The sequence below is a fragment of the Crocuta crocuta genome, unplaced genomic scaffold, assembly GCF_008692635.1.
Source record: "Crocuta crocuta isolate KB4526 unplaced genomic scaffold, BGI_CrCroc_1.0 scaffold41, whole genome shotgun sequence".
Taxonomy (NCBI): Eukaryota; Metazoa; Chordata; class Mammalia; order Carnivora; family Hyaenidae; genus Crocuta; species Crocuta crocuta.
The window spans coordinates 12,236,848-12,251,226 of record NW_027529428.1 but is presented as its reverse complement, the minus strand read 5'-3'; the positions used below and the strand labels follow the sequence as shown (position 1 = coordinate 12,251,226).

Here is a 14,379-nt window from a genome sequence, read left to right as displayed (position 1 = left end):
GGGGGGGGGGGGGGGGGGGGGGACTGGGTGGCTGGAGGAGGGGGAAGGGGCTGGCTTCTTTCCTTCTGTTTCCTCACACTTTGGTAGAGGCTGTTGGTTCCGGCTTTCAGTTTCTTTGGGCACTTCTAGAACCATCTTCATCTCACCTCCTTGGAGGTACCCGCACCAGCTGGACAGTCCCGCTTCCTAAGGGGTCAGAGCCTAGACTCCCTGACCCTGTGGGGTCTTTCCTCTGAGATCCCCAAATGCCACCTCCAGCTAGGTCCTGCCCGCTCCCCGGTGACCTGAGTCCCAGCTTTGAAGCCACTCTTCAGAGCTTCTAGCTTCTGATACCTCCAGACTCTTCCCACTAGACCCACAATTCTTTAATTTGGTCTTGGGACCAGTGGCATCAGCATCTCCTGGGAAACACTAATGAGAAATGCAATTATTGAGTGCCGCCCCGGAACTAGTGAATTTGAAACGCTGATCACTAGTTCAGAGTTCAAACAAGCCCTCCAGGGGACTGCGTGAGGCTCTAGGTTTAGAGCCACTGCTCTAGGCCCCAGGGCTGTTGCCTGCACTTCAAGTTTCTGTAGCACTTCCCCTTTCCTCCTTGGTTCTCTGGGTCTTCCCAAGCCAGTTTACTCCATTCCTTATGTTAAATATCTTTGTTGTTAAGATGTCTGGGGTGGCTTCTCTGATATCTGACCAGGATAAGAAATATTGAGCTGGTCACGATGTAAAATAAAAATCAAATTGGGTCGGGGTACCTGGGTGGCTCAGTTGGTTAAGCATCTGATTCTTGGTCTCGACCCCGGTCATGATCTCACAGTTCATGGGTTCAAGCCCCGTGTCCAGCTCTGTGCTGACAGCGGGGAGCCTGATTGGGATTCTCTCTCTCTCTCCCTCGCTCTCTCCCAAAATAAATAAATAAACTGNCGAACACAGGTATTCCATGTTTCAGGAAGTCCACCATATTTAGTACTAGAACTGATGGCGGATTCCTAGGTAGAGCTCAGATGAGGCAGTCAGCTTGGCTGTAGAGACCATGCTGTTTGAAAAACAGGTAGGATTTTAAAACCCTAGTCATTCGGCAGGGTGAGGTGCCTATGAGGGCCAAGCTGAAAGCTCTACCAGTTCAGAAGATGTCCTACAGAAATGCGGGCATTCCTTCCTCTTTGTTTGATTCTTCCCATCTCTGAAATGGACAAGTTGGAACAGAGCACCAGCTTCCTAAAAAAATGTTTAATTGTGGTAAATATACAGAAAATTTACCATGTTAATCATTTTTTAGTGCACGACTCAGCGGTGTGATGCCCAGTTACACTGCTGGACAACCAGTCTGTACCCATGTGTGTTGCGACCCTGCACCCATTGAACTGTCATTTCCGTTCCCCCCTCTTCCTGCAGCCCAGGCAACCACCGTTCTATGCTCTGTGTCGAGGAATCTGACGACTCCAGGCACCTCACATGGAATTATACACTTTTTGTTCTTCTGTGACTGGTTGTTATGCAGCATGTCTGGGGCACTAAGTATGAGCTGACACTGTCCTAAATGCTTTACACAAATTAACTCACTGAACACTCAAAAGATGCCATGTGTGAGCTACTAGTTGTTAGTGTCACTGGCGTTATGGACTTGAATGTGTGTGTCCCTGAAAAAAACTTATGTTGAAATCCCAATGCCCAGTTAGGAGGTAGGACCTTTGGGAGGTGATTAGGTCGGGAAGATGGGGCCTTAATGAATGGGATTAGTGCCCTTCTAAGAAAAGACATGAGAGAGTTTGTTTCCTCTCTCTTGGACTCCACTGTGTGGAGACATATCAAAAGGTGTCTGGGGGGCCTGGGTGGCTCAGTCGGTTGAGCGTCAGACTTCAGCCCAAGTCATGATCTCACAGTTCACGAGTTCGAGCCCCACACAGGGCTCTGTGCTGACAGCTCAGAGCCTGAAGCCTGTTTCAGATTCCGTGTTTCTGTCTCTCTCTCTGCCTCTCCCCCACTCATGGTCTGTATCTCTCTCTCAAAAATAAAAGCTTTAAAAATTTTTATTAAAAAAACAAAACAAAACAAAACAAAGGTGTCTGCAAACCAGGAAGAAGGCTCTCATCAGGAACCAAATCAGCCAGCACCTTGGTCTTGGACTTCCTCCTCCCTGAACTATGAGAAACCAATGTCTGGTGTTTTCGCTCCCCCAGTCTATGGTAGTCTATTACACAGCCCAAACTAAGACAGTGAGCTTCTCTTGAATACTAAGTAATTGTTAGAGAAACCATGTAAAATTGAGAAAAGAACACTTTTTAAGAATGAAAGGAGTTCTAGTTCCCAAAGATGAATGCCTTGTGTGTTTCTGTAGGCATCTTTTTCCCACCAAGTTCAAAATTTCGATTCCCCATCAGTGTTCTTCATTTTGATTCCTGATTTTGGCTTAGCATTAGTATTTCCCATATTTTCCAAGTGTTCTAAGATTTCAACGGCTCCATAATTTTAATAGATGCACAAAATACATATGCTCAACTACTCCTCCATAGAGTCCCTGCCTGAGTTATGAAACTCTCCAATCAACCGTGGCTGTCCTTCTCTAGAGAAATTATTCAGATACGTTCCATGGACTGTACCAGATTCAAAATATTTACTTTGCCCAGTTAGCTCAGATGCTTCCATTTTTTTCCCAAAGGGCCTGACTATTCTCAAACCTAAACTAGTGTCAAAGTCAGGGAGTTGTGATGTTAAGTGAGAAGAGACCGAGTAAAGAGACCGTCATTTCCCAGTAAGTAGACTGGGGTGAGAACGTGACTTCTCCGAGACCACACAACAGTTGACCAAGATGGTGACACAGCGGGTCCCCTAAGGTGCCCTCTCATTTATGCCATTGGGTCTCCATACCCAGCGCTCCTCTCTAATGTAAATATTTCCTAATTTTTCCTTTTCTATCCTGAAATGTAATATACAGATGATATAACTTACTTACACAGAATTATTTTTAAAGTGAACTCAAAAAACTTTAATGGAACGAGGAGATAAAAGTCAGAGTTATAATAAGAGATGGCTTCATTATCATCCTTGTTTTCCGGGGAAGGAAAGTGAAGCCCAAAGAGGTTAATTATCTCGCCTGGGGCCACAGAGTGAGTACGTGGCAAAATCACAGAGAACCCAGGCAGTCTGGCCTCAGTGTAGCGCTTCCACCCTGCATGGCGCCTCCCTCAGGGGCACCCCTGGGTCTTCTCAGGAACTGTTACGGGGTGGGCCCCATGGGCACCCTCCCTCTACTTTCACCTATTTTCTTGTGAAAATGTGTGGTTTTCATTTAAACAGCAACTTCTGTAGCTACAAACAGGTTTGGGGGGAAAAAAAATCCCTGACTCAGATGGTAGAATCCCTTCTACTCTGACATTTTCTGAGTCTAGCCCTTTTTCTAGTTAAAACATCAACAGCATGCATGCCCTGGGCAGAACAGTCCAGTAACCTGGTAACCATGTCTGTTGACAGAAAATACCTGTGCGCTGGGTTCACTGCTCTCCAAGGATTCCGACTCAAACGTTTGTTTCTGAAGCGTCTTGTGAAAGTCTCTTCGGGATCCAGTCTTTTTAAAGCTGCAAATCTCTGAACTTCCTTGGTTTCTTTTATTGTTGTTTTTACATCATTTGAAGAGAGAGAGAGAGAGAGATACACACACATTAGATTAAAAATAAAAGCGATGGCTTAAGTGTACACACGGCACTGAAGGATCTTGCAAAGAGAGACCAATTGTAATTCCTCACATCTAATAATGCACCAGGCCTAATACAAGGCTGGGCTGTGATGAGATGCAGCCTCGCCTCCTGCCTGGCTCGTTATTAAAGGCAGGAATGGTCTGGGAAAATGCCACTTTGGAGGTGCCGTCATTTCAGCCTCTGGGCATTTGGCTCCAAGCTGACGCTAAACTATGACCCCAGTGTTAAGAGGCTGGAATAAATCTAGCAATGTGCAGAGCAGCAAATAAAGATCATCTGAAGATAAAAATAAAGGGAAACATTTCATGTCCCCATCAGTGTTCTTAATAATGAATTAAAAAGGCAGGCCACGGTTAAGAAAAAATAGGGATAAATGACATACGTGCCAAAAATCTCCGCTCATATTCTCAATCTCCACTCCATGCACTCCATTAAAATTGTGTTTCAAAAATGCCTAGCTATGAAAAGGGTTTAAAAGATAATGGCTACCACTGTCACTGGAGAAAGAAATGAGACCACCCTGAAATAGGCAACAGAGAGAAGTTGTCAAACAATAACTACAGAAACCAGCGTGCTTATTTCCCTTCCTCTGACTCAAAGTCTTCTTGGAAAACAGGCTGTGAAGTCAACCGCACACCCACGCTGCCATTTTGTTTGACTTCTCCCACTTTTCGAAACCCCCCTGAGCAGGTTGGTAAAAGGATATGAAATGAGTTAGGATTTATTGGGCAGATCAAATGGCAGACAGATTAAGCAGGAAATGTGGGAGAGTTGCTAGCAACGATCCAGATCCACAGCCTATAACTCGTAGGGAGGGATGAAGTGTCGGGTTATGCACAGAGCTGGTAGTCAATAAATTTTAGTTGATTAAGTTAATTAAAGGAAAAATGAGGTGTCCCAAGGTTGTCTGCATGGAGAATCAGCTCTGTCTTTAGATTTTATTGTGCTCTATGGGGCGCCTGGGTGGCTTAGTCGGTTAAGCATCTGACTTTCGCTTAGGTCATGATCTCGCGGTTCGTGGGTTCAAGCCCCGCGTCGGGCTCTGTGCTGACTGCCAGCTCAGAGCCTGGAGCCTGTTTCAGACTCTGTGACTCCCTCTCTCTCTGACCCTCCCCTGCTCATGCTGTCTCTCTCTCTTTCTCTCCTAAAAATAAATAAAACATTTAAAAAATTAAAAAAAAAAAAGATTTTATTGTGCTCTAAAGATAAACCATTTGTTTTGAGTGAAAGGAGACAAGAAATAGCCTAGAAGAGGCGCAAGATGGGTTTGGCGACTAATTCAAGTCAAAGTTTACTATAAATGGTCATCATTACTGGCTCTCAGCCACGTGCATTGCCCCGATCCAAACCTGTACTGACGGGCCTGGTTGAACGGCAGGCCAAATTGGGGAACTGAGAAAAGATAAGTAAATGAGTAAGGTATACTCAGAATAAGGAAATAAAACTAGGCATTTAGAAAAGATTTCAAGGGAAACATCCAGGATAACTTCTGGTTTGGAATTCCTAAGCACCAACACAATAAATGAAATTTAAAATATCACATTGTTCACAGGCATCAGTTCCCAAAAAGTATTTTGGGGGACCCCTTCAAACAATTCCCCAGAAGTAATAACTACTTAAAATATTTAAGAAAATGATTTTGGTTCCAGTTGTTCTAAGTGTGCAGATGGTAGTGTTCAGAAGAGCAGATACACGTGTGAGCAAAATTTATTTTATATTAAGTATTTCTTTTCTATGAACAGAAAATCTTTGAGAGAAAGACAGCCTTACACAGGATTTCAACCTGTTAGCTTTTTTTTTTTTTTAATATTTTTATTTATTTCTAGGAGAGAGAGAGAGACAGCGTGAGCAGGGGAGGGTCATAGAGAGAGGGAGTCACAGACTCTGAAACAGGCTCCAGGCTCTGAGCTGGCAGTCAGCACAGAGGCCGATGCGGGGCTCGAACCCACGAACCGCGAGATCATGACCTAAGTGAAAGTCGGACGCTTAACCGACTAAGCCACCCAGGTGCCCCTCAACCTGTTAGCTTCTTAAAAGTTATTCTCATCAGTAGAAACTTGGGAACTGGCTAGGTAGCTTTGCTAGTGCACAAAATGTTTTTTTTGGACTCTCTTTAAGGGTTCAAAGAAAAACCTACATGTAATATAATGTCCTGGGGGAAAAACACCCAACTCAAAATAGTGGTAAGTAAGGAGTTGCATCCTAAGATTCCTCTTGTAATTACAACACACTGAATCAGTGATTATTTTCCCCGCAGAGTCCAATTTTAAGGGGAAAAAAATCCCAAAGGAATTAACTAAAGGCATCTGGGTGGCTCAGTCGGGTAAGCATCCAACTCTGGCTCAGGTCATGATCTCAACAGTTTATGGGTTCGAGTCCTGTGTCAAGCTCTGTGCTGACAGTTTAGAGCCTCAAGCCTGCTTTGGATTCTGTGTCTCCCTTTCTCTCTCTGCCGCTGCCCCATTTGTGCTCTCTCTTTTTCAAAAATAAATAAACACTAAAAAATGTCATTCTAAAATCAAATGCAAACGGTGAATTAAAACACAAATTTCACGCTTTGGTATCTGCCCTTTGCCCTTCTTGGGACTTGTACACTCCAGGGAGGACTGATGCCAAAGGTTCAATGTCACATGTCTCCTCACAAGGCCACCTGTTCAGGCCACAGGAACAAAAATCAGGAGGCAGCCTAACTTAAGAGCTTGTGTGCCTTGGCAACCAGAACTATATCTGCCTTTGCTTTCTTGCCTCATAACTGCACCTATCTGAGTGTTTACTCCCAAGTAATAACACACACACACACACACACACACACACACACACACATGCAACTACAGCCATGCATCTGCTTCTCTCATCTTTAATCACTCCCCCCCAGTGCCTCCGTTTCTTCACAGGTGAGGCATAAACACGAGGTGAATTCTAAGACACCTGAACAGCTCTAAGATTTTATGATAAAAAGTTCACACACACACACTATACCTGGAAACACTCAAATCAATTTTCTCCTGACGACGCTTAAATCTGGGAGAAGTCCGGTTTATCGGGCTACGTTTCTTTTGCAACGTTCGGCCAATGGAGGCTTGCTTTCTTGTTTGTCCTCCGTTTGGTTAGAATGTTTTCTGGAGGCCTTTATATGATCCCCAAAGACTGACAAACGTGCATCACAAAAAAGAGTCACTGAAGAGTATTAAAAGTTCCTGTTGCAACATGTATACCGTAAGTCCATACATGCACCGGCCCGGAGGGCTTGGGGGCTGGAGGCATTAAGACTGACGTTTTCCCTGGTTGTGTGTTTGGAACCAGAACGAACTTTTCTCCCCTTCCTCATTCTAGACTTAGCTTCTACTTCCCCTTTTTGACGTCGCAGAAAGTCACACAGCTCCCTTGTGGCAGCGGGGCTAGGGCTGGCAAGCGTGTAAAGAGGACTCATTTCAGAAGTGCCAGCCACGGAAGGCAGAAGCCACCATCGGGTAGGTAGTGAGACTGCTGGCTGAGGGCCACCGGCCACCAGAAGGCCCCACCTCATTACCCGACGCAGACACCGGAGCCCAATAAAGCCATGCTCCTGTGGAGCCTATCTGCAGGCAAGAGCGAGACGGGGAAGTCGGCCAAGCGGTAGAAGAACTATCCTCTGAAAATGAGCACGACCTATTGCTTTCAAGAGACTGTATTTTTTTTTTCTCCAAATGCTATTATTGTATATTTGGGAACCATCCAAAGACCAAACCTATTTTAAAGGTCAAACTCTTTTTATTTATTTATTTATTTATTTATTTATTTATTTATTTTGCGAGAGGGAGCAAGAGCGTGAGCATGCACGGGGGAGGGGCAAGGAGAGAGGGAGAGAGAGAATCCCAAGCAGGCTCCGCACTGTCAGCACAGGGCCTGATGCGGGGACTGAACTCACGGACTGTGAGATCATGACCTGAGCCAAAATCAAGAGTCGGTGGCTTAACCGACTGAGCCACGCAGGCGCCCCCAGACCAGGCTCGTCAGGGGCAGAGTGGAGTAGACAGCATTTGGCTGCAGAGTCCAGGACCCGGGTTCCGATGCTCCCTCCTTGTGTGCCGGCTAAGAGACCCTAGCGAGGCGAGTGACCTGTTGTGATGACTGAGAAACAATACGCAGGCCTCTGCTTCTTTTCCTTCTTCCCCTTCCCTTCCCCTCCTGCCCCGTCTATGCAGTCTGGCACTACAACCGTCAGAACAAGGCCGTGCTCCATGCCTCAGGGTGGGGGGCAGGTGAGGCAGCCCAGAATGGGAAGTCGAAGGCCAAACGGGGTGAGGAGAGCACAAGCATGAAAGGGCTGCCGGGCGTGGGGAATCAGAACCCATGTGGTGTGAGGAGGGCGCCCCACCTGGAACAGCCTGGCCTGTGAGAACAGAGTAGACGCACTGTGGCGAACCAGGGCATGCACCTTGGGGAGGGGCGGCCTGGCACTAAGTACCGGCGCAGGCGCAGAGCGGCATCCGCACAGGAGGGGGAAGCCTGGTGAGGGCGTCAGGGCCAGAATATGAGGAGGAAGGTGACCGTGCGGGGCTGGCGGTGGGGCTGGCGATGGCTACGTGTAGGGGGACTGACCACTTAAGTAAACATATTAAGAACAATGAGTCTGGTTTTCCACCATCTAAGAAGAGATAAAAATATGGAAAGGAAGAAAACGAGAATGAATACTGTGATGTGGCATTGGATCTGCACGCATCAACATGAACTCGTGGCTTGTGGTGCGTGCGCATGCATGCACATACACACACACACACACACACACACACACACACACACACACACTCCCTACTTTGTTCACTGCGAAGACACTGGATAAGCAACACCTTAATAGCAATGAGCACACCCAACACCTACAGCTTGGCTTCGAAGGACGAGTTTCCACTCAAAAGGAATCAGAGCCGCTTGGAGAAATGACTGATTCCGGGGGTAAGGAAAGGAAAATATTCGATCAGTGTGGAATCTCTTGTGGCAGAAAGGAAGGACGTGATCGATGTAAAAAAGACACAATGGCTAGTCGAAGGAATTCACACTTGGCAAAGTGAGGACAATCAGAGCATCAAAATAAACCATAGAACTGGATTCAAACCTACTGAACAAAATAGGAAACTATGATTCAATATTGATACAAATAAACTGAAAGTCTGATGAGGAACTAAGCATCTAACAATAATCGAATACAAATGAAGGGATTATTATGTATAAAAAATAATTGTCCGGGGACACCTGGGGGGCTCAGTTGGTTAAGCATCTGACTCTGGATTTCAGATCAGGTCATGATCTCAGTTTGTGGGTCTGTGCCCCACTTTGGACTCTGTGCTGATGGCCTGCTTGGGATTTTCTTTCTCTCTCTCTCTCTCTCTCTCTCCCTCTCTGTCTCTGCCCCTCCCCTGCTTGTGTTCTCTCTTTTGCTCTAAATAAATAAATAAACTTAAAAAAAAAATAACTGCCCTGTAATCTCAAGGTCATGAAAGTTAAGGAAACACTCGGGAACTGTTCCAGAGTAAATAATACGGAAGCCATGTGACATCGCAATGCAATGCATGCCTTTCAACTAGATGATTTTACTCTAAAGGGCTTCTTGGGACATCTGGTAAAGCTGATAGGGTCTATAAGGTCTAATAGGATTAGATGGTAATAACGTATAAATGTGAATTTCCTGAATGTGACGGCTATACGCTAATTATGATGGAGAACATCCTTGTTTGTATAAATTACACACTAGGGCGCCTGGATGGCTCAGGCAGTCGAGTGTCCAACTTCAGCTCAGGTCATGATCTCAGAGTTTGTGAGTTCGAGACCCACATCAGGTTCGGTGCTGCCAGTGCGGAGCCCGCTTTGGGTCCTCTGTCCTCCTCTCTCTCTGCCCCTTCCCTGCCCATGCTCGCTCTCTCTCTCTCTCTCTCTCTCTCTCAAAAATGAACAAATAGTTTTAAAAAGAGAAATTACACACCAAAGTATCCAGCAGTAATGGAAAATCAGGTTGGCAACTTACTCTCAAATGTTTTGGGGGAGGGAAAAAAAAGATCTTTGTATTACACTTGAAAGCTTCTGTAAATTTGAGATTGTTTCAACATAAAAGAAAAAGAATATATGTTCGGTGTGTGGCACTGTATTATATGTAATGCAGACCGCTAATGGGTCCTACTTACCAAGATGTGCATCCATCCTGTGAGCACAGGAGCTGCCATGTCCAGAGACATCTGAGTGATTCACTCTACCCGCCAGCCCTCTATCTTCCCCCTGGGGCCCCATGGTTGTAACCAATGGTTGACTTGTCTACAATGTCCCCACCCCTTGCCCCAAAGTGGGGCGGTGAGAAAACGCTGCAGTGTGATCGCTCCAGAGCACCCTGTACAGTGGCCGAGTGAACCTTCTTTCATTTTCCCATTCAACACTTAGAGTATCTCCCGAGACTAAGGCACCAGAGAGGAGGCCAAGAGGAAGACACAAGAACCCTAGCTTTCCAGGAGGCCCTGTCCTCCGTGAGGTCATAGTCTAGTGAGAAAAGACCACACATTTAGCAGGGGAGATAAACATTCAGCCAAGTCACCGGAATGCAATGTAGAGTGTGACGAGAGCTTCTGAGAGATATACGAACAGCCTGCTTTGAAAATTCACAGAAGGGAGCAATTTCCTCCAGCAGTTTCCTTCCCAGCCAGGTCGGGGAAGGCTTCGCCACAGCCCGGGCCTGTGGGCTGAGGGGGCGGGGAGCCGTGGGCCTGGGAGCCTGTGCGTCATGGCTCAGGCGTGGCTCAGTGATCTCCACAGCCGGGTTGCTCTCTGTAACTGCAGCGGCCGATGGGCTTTGGTGGCTTCGAGAAAGCAAATAGCTAAGCACCTTGACAGCCAGCACAACAAATGCATGTCATAATAAGCAATTATTGATCAGGGAGACATTTTTATGGTGTTTTGGGAGTAACTGAATTATAGGCACTGATGTGTTTGAATTTTAATTGTTTACCAGTTCACTGGGAGTAAAATATGGAGTAATAAAACAGATGATACCCCATTCCTTGATGTCCCAGCTCTCCTTGAGCACGACCTTCCTTCGGAATTACCTTAATCACCCAGGATGAAAGACAGAGTCTGAGGGCTTTTATGATGGTGCTCATAACACTCATGAAATGTTTCACTGTCGCTGCAGATAATACCCCAAGAATAAATAGCATGTAAGCAAGTTTAACTACTGAAGAGTTCGACTTTCCACCAAGACACCAAACACAGTCTTAAGTTAATCGCTCTTCTAGTTCTCTTAGAGAAAACGGCAGAGGAAGTAACGCTTAAACATTTACTGTGACTCAAAAGACGCCAGGAAACATCAATCCATGCAAAATTATCAAGAATTTGGAAATGAGATGAGATGAACACGCAACCACCATTCTATTCATTAGATCAAGGGTCTTTTCTAAAAGTCACGGAGAGAAAAGCACTGTTAGTTTTGGAACAATGACACCGAATTTTATGCTATAGACATGAAAGATGGAACAGAATCCATTCAAGGCAGCTTCCAGTCTACGCAACATAAACACGTCAAGTAGGAAAATATATTTCCCCCAAAGGAAGATCATGCATTTTGTGTTTCTGTGTAGTTTAATTTTTCTTATGAAGTTAAAAAGAAATTCTAAAAACTTCCTCTATCCTTCATGGGCAGCACTCTTGTCTGATTTAAAAGCCTCAATTATAGAACTTGAGTGGCAAATGCTCTATAGAATTATGAGCGGGGGAGGGAACACAGTGGCCATTATTCCACTCCCTGGCCCCCTAAGTGGGATTCAAAGCCATTATCACAGATAGCAGGACATAAAAGACTATCCTTAGATATTACAGAGAAATGTAATATCAGCAAGGAGATAATTGAGGAATAAAACAGCTAACTAAATCAGTGTTTGACTGCATGGTTATGGATGACAGACATGTCCATGGAAGGTGAAATGGCTTCATTAAGTATGGTATGGTGTTCCAGAGGAAAGGAGTTTACCACCCTGTCAACAGTGCACTTAAATACACGGGACAGAGTTTTTGGTTCATTCCTTTAACACACTAATATAATAAGCACTTTTTCTGAAGCCTTCAAGTCTTATTTCACTTGAGAGGAATATTTTGGATAGGCTAAACTGGAAAGAGATAATCCCTAAAGTAGTAGGCATTCTGGTTTTCCAAATTTTATCTTTATCTCAAGAATATATAAATTATGGTACTTACGATGGGAAATCTATCTTGGATCATTCAATGAAAATAAACTTTCAATAACACCGAGTCGTCCCCTGCTTTCTTCCTTTGCATATCATATCCTAATACATCTAATCGAAATTATTTGTCAATTGGGCAGGGACAATGGAGGCATGCTCTGTAATATTATTTAATAAATATCGTAAGTGGTAGCTAATCTATTGCCGTATGCCAAGAAATCTTAGTATTTTACAGGTGTTAATTTACCTGTTGTATACAATATACCTTATGAGGAAGGTGTTATTCTAATTCCTATTTTCCTGAGGAGGAAATTGAGGCACACCACACACACAAAATAGTCCGCCTTAACGTATAGGAGGATTAGGAGGAACTTAATGGAGGACCATGGGGGAGAANAGTCAGTGGCGGAGCTGGGGCTTGAATCCATTTATTCCTGCTCCAGAGAATTACCATTCTGTGAAATAATATAATAAACCATAGCAAATGATTAGAGCTTACATTTAATGAGTAATTAAGTGATGCCAGGAAGGATCACTGTAGATTTCTACCCGTTGATTTGTGGGAACAATTATAATTCATTCTCCTTGGATTATAGTTCGGTGAGTTTTGACAAAAGCAGACATTGGAGAACCACGACTACAATCAAGATTTAGAACAGTTCCAGCACCCCAGAAGTCTCCAATGACCTTCTGCAGCCAAGTCCTTTCTCCACCCCTAGACCCTGGCAACCAATGATCTGTGTTCTGCCCCCACTGCTCTGCCTTTTGCAGAACTGATCTTACAAAATGGAATCATGAAATTGTCTTTGTTGGTCGGGCTTCTTTCAATTCACATCATGTAACTGAGACTCCTCTATGTGGCTGTACGTATGAAGAATATGTTCCATTTTATTGCTGAGTAGTATTCCGTTGTATGCGTGTGCCAAAGTCTGGTTATCCATTATCCAACTGCATGTGATTTGCATTGTTTCTAATTTTTGGTAATCACAAATAAAAGTGCTATAAACATTGTCATATGGATTTTTTATGTGAACATACATTTTCATTTCACTTGGCTAAATACTTAGGAGTTGGAATTCAGGGGGCATAGTAAATATTTAACTAGGATTTTGGGATAGATAAGGGAGGAAAACTCAGAGAAACAACATTCAGAAGGTACACATAACAGCTTCCAGTTTACAATAACAAGAATAAACTTTCAGGAATGTATATTTTGTTCTGATCAATCATATCCAGCACTGGCAAAGATATGGGGGGGACAGGGCAGTTTCACACCCAGGTGGTAATGGAGGGAATCAGTGTAGCTTTCCTGGAGGAGAATTTGGCAGTTCTTATGAGAATGTATCATGTGCACTGGCTCCATTTCTACTCTCAGAAATACTCATACACATGCGGAAGGGCAGATGTTCAGACGTCTGTGGTGGTATTATTATAAATAATATGTGAACATACATAACATGTGAAAAATTATATGTGAGTTAATTATACGTGAAAAATGGAGACACTTGCAGTGTCCCTCAATAGAGAAAGATTCAATGAGTTACGATACATGTCTTCGCCCCTGGGATACCAGGCAGTGAGGGATATATACGTAAACATATATATATTTACACATATGCACCTACATATTTATGTAAAACATAAATATCCATATATATGTATATATATTTGCGAGGGTATAAAAAGAAGCTCTGGAAGTCTATACAGCAACACCCGTGAAGTTAAGAGTGGGTTGGAGAGAAGGGCAGGGGGTGAGTGAGGAGCGAGGCAAGACTGCTTTTTACTTAATACACTTTACAGTATTTGATTTCTTTCCAAACAAGCAGGCATTATTTGACACATAAAGTAACAAATTCAAAGGAGAGCTAATTAACCACTAAGTAACAACAGGCAAGCAAACCCTACTGTGTTCTCTGCCAACTTCCCAGAACACTGCTGGAGAAGACGTGGGAAAAGCATACGCTCACCAGAATGATCAGATGGTACCTGAATCTGGCCAGAATCTCTGTGGATCAGATGGGCTGGCAGAAGGAGCTCCCATGCTTCGTCTCCCCAGAGCGGAGCTCAAAGGAAGGCACGTGGTGCTTTCCTTCCTNTTCTACCGCCATTCAGCAATGATCAAGAAACAACTCTGAGAAAACAACTGAGCTAACGATATATGCAGGGTCAGGAGGAAGGGCATCTGGGAACAGTGGACTGGATTCTCCCCACATATAAAATATCAAAGGTGCGCACAGCGGGGCCGACTGATCTCTGGGAGGAGCGTGTGCTGGGAACTGAAGCTTTCAGTTGCAGAGTAACAGATTCAGAGTACCGAAGAATCAAACAGCGGGGCAGATAAAGGTGCTTCCTCACTAAAACACTTGTCCAAGCTTCCCGAAACTGACGAGTTTCAGAGTTGCATACTTCTACCTAATTTCTGGGAAAGGAACTGGACCTTTCCACAAGTGTGCAGAAAACAGGGCCGGTGGCAATTCCCATCTCTAGTATGT

The 14,379-nt window shown here is 44.5% G+C and overlaps 1 protein-coding gene across 2 annotated transcripts in view; it reads right to left on the bottom strand.

Annotated features, from left to right (window-relative positions):
• DOCK8 (dedicator of cytokinesis 8) overlaps positions 1-14,379 on the bottom strand; it is a 167,981-nt gene that overhangs the window by 136,350 nt on the left and 17,252 nt on the right. For both annotated transcript variants that reach the window (XM_077759423.1, XM_077759422.1), the window contains exon 4: positions 3,476-3,599. In XM_077759423.1, the coding sequence (XP_077615549.1) occupies positions 3,476-3,599 (124 nt within the window). The remainder of the gene's footprint in view (positions 1-3,475; positions 3,600-14,379) is intronic.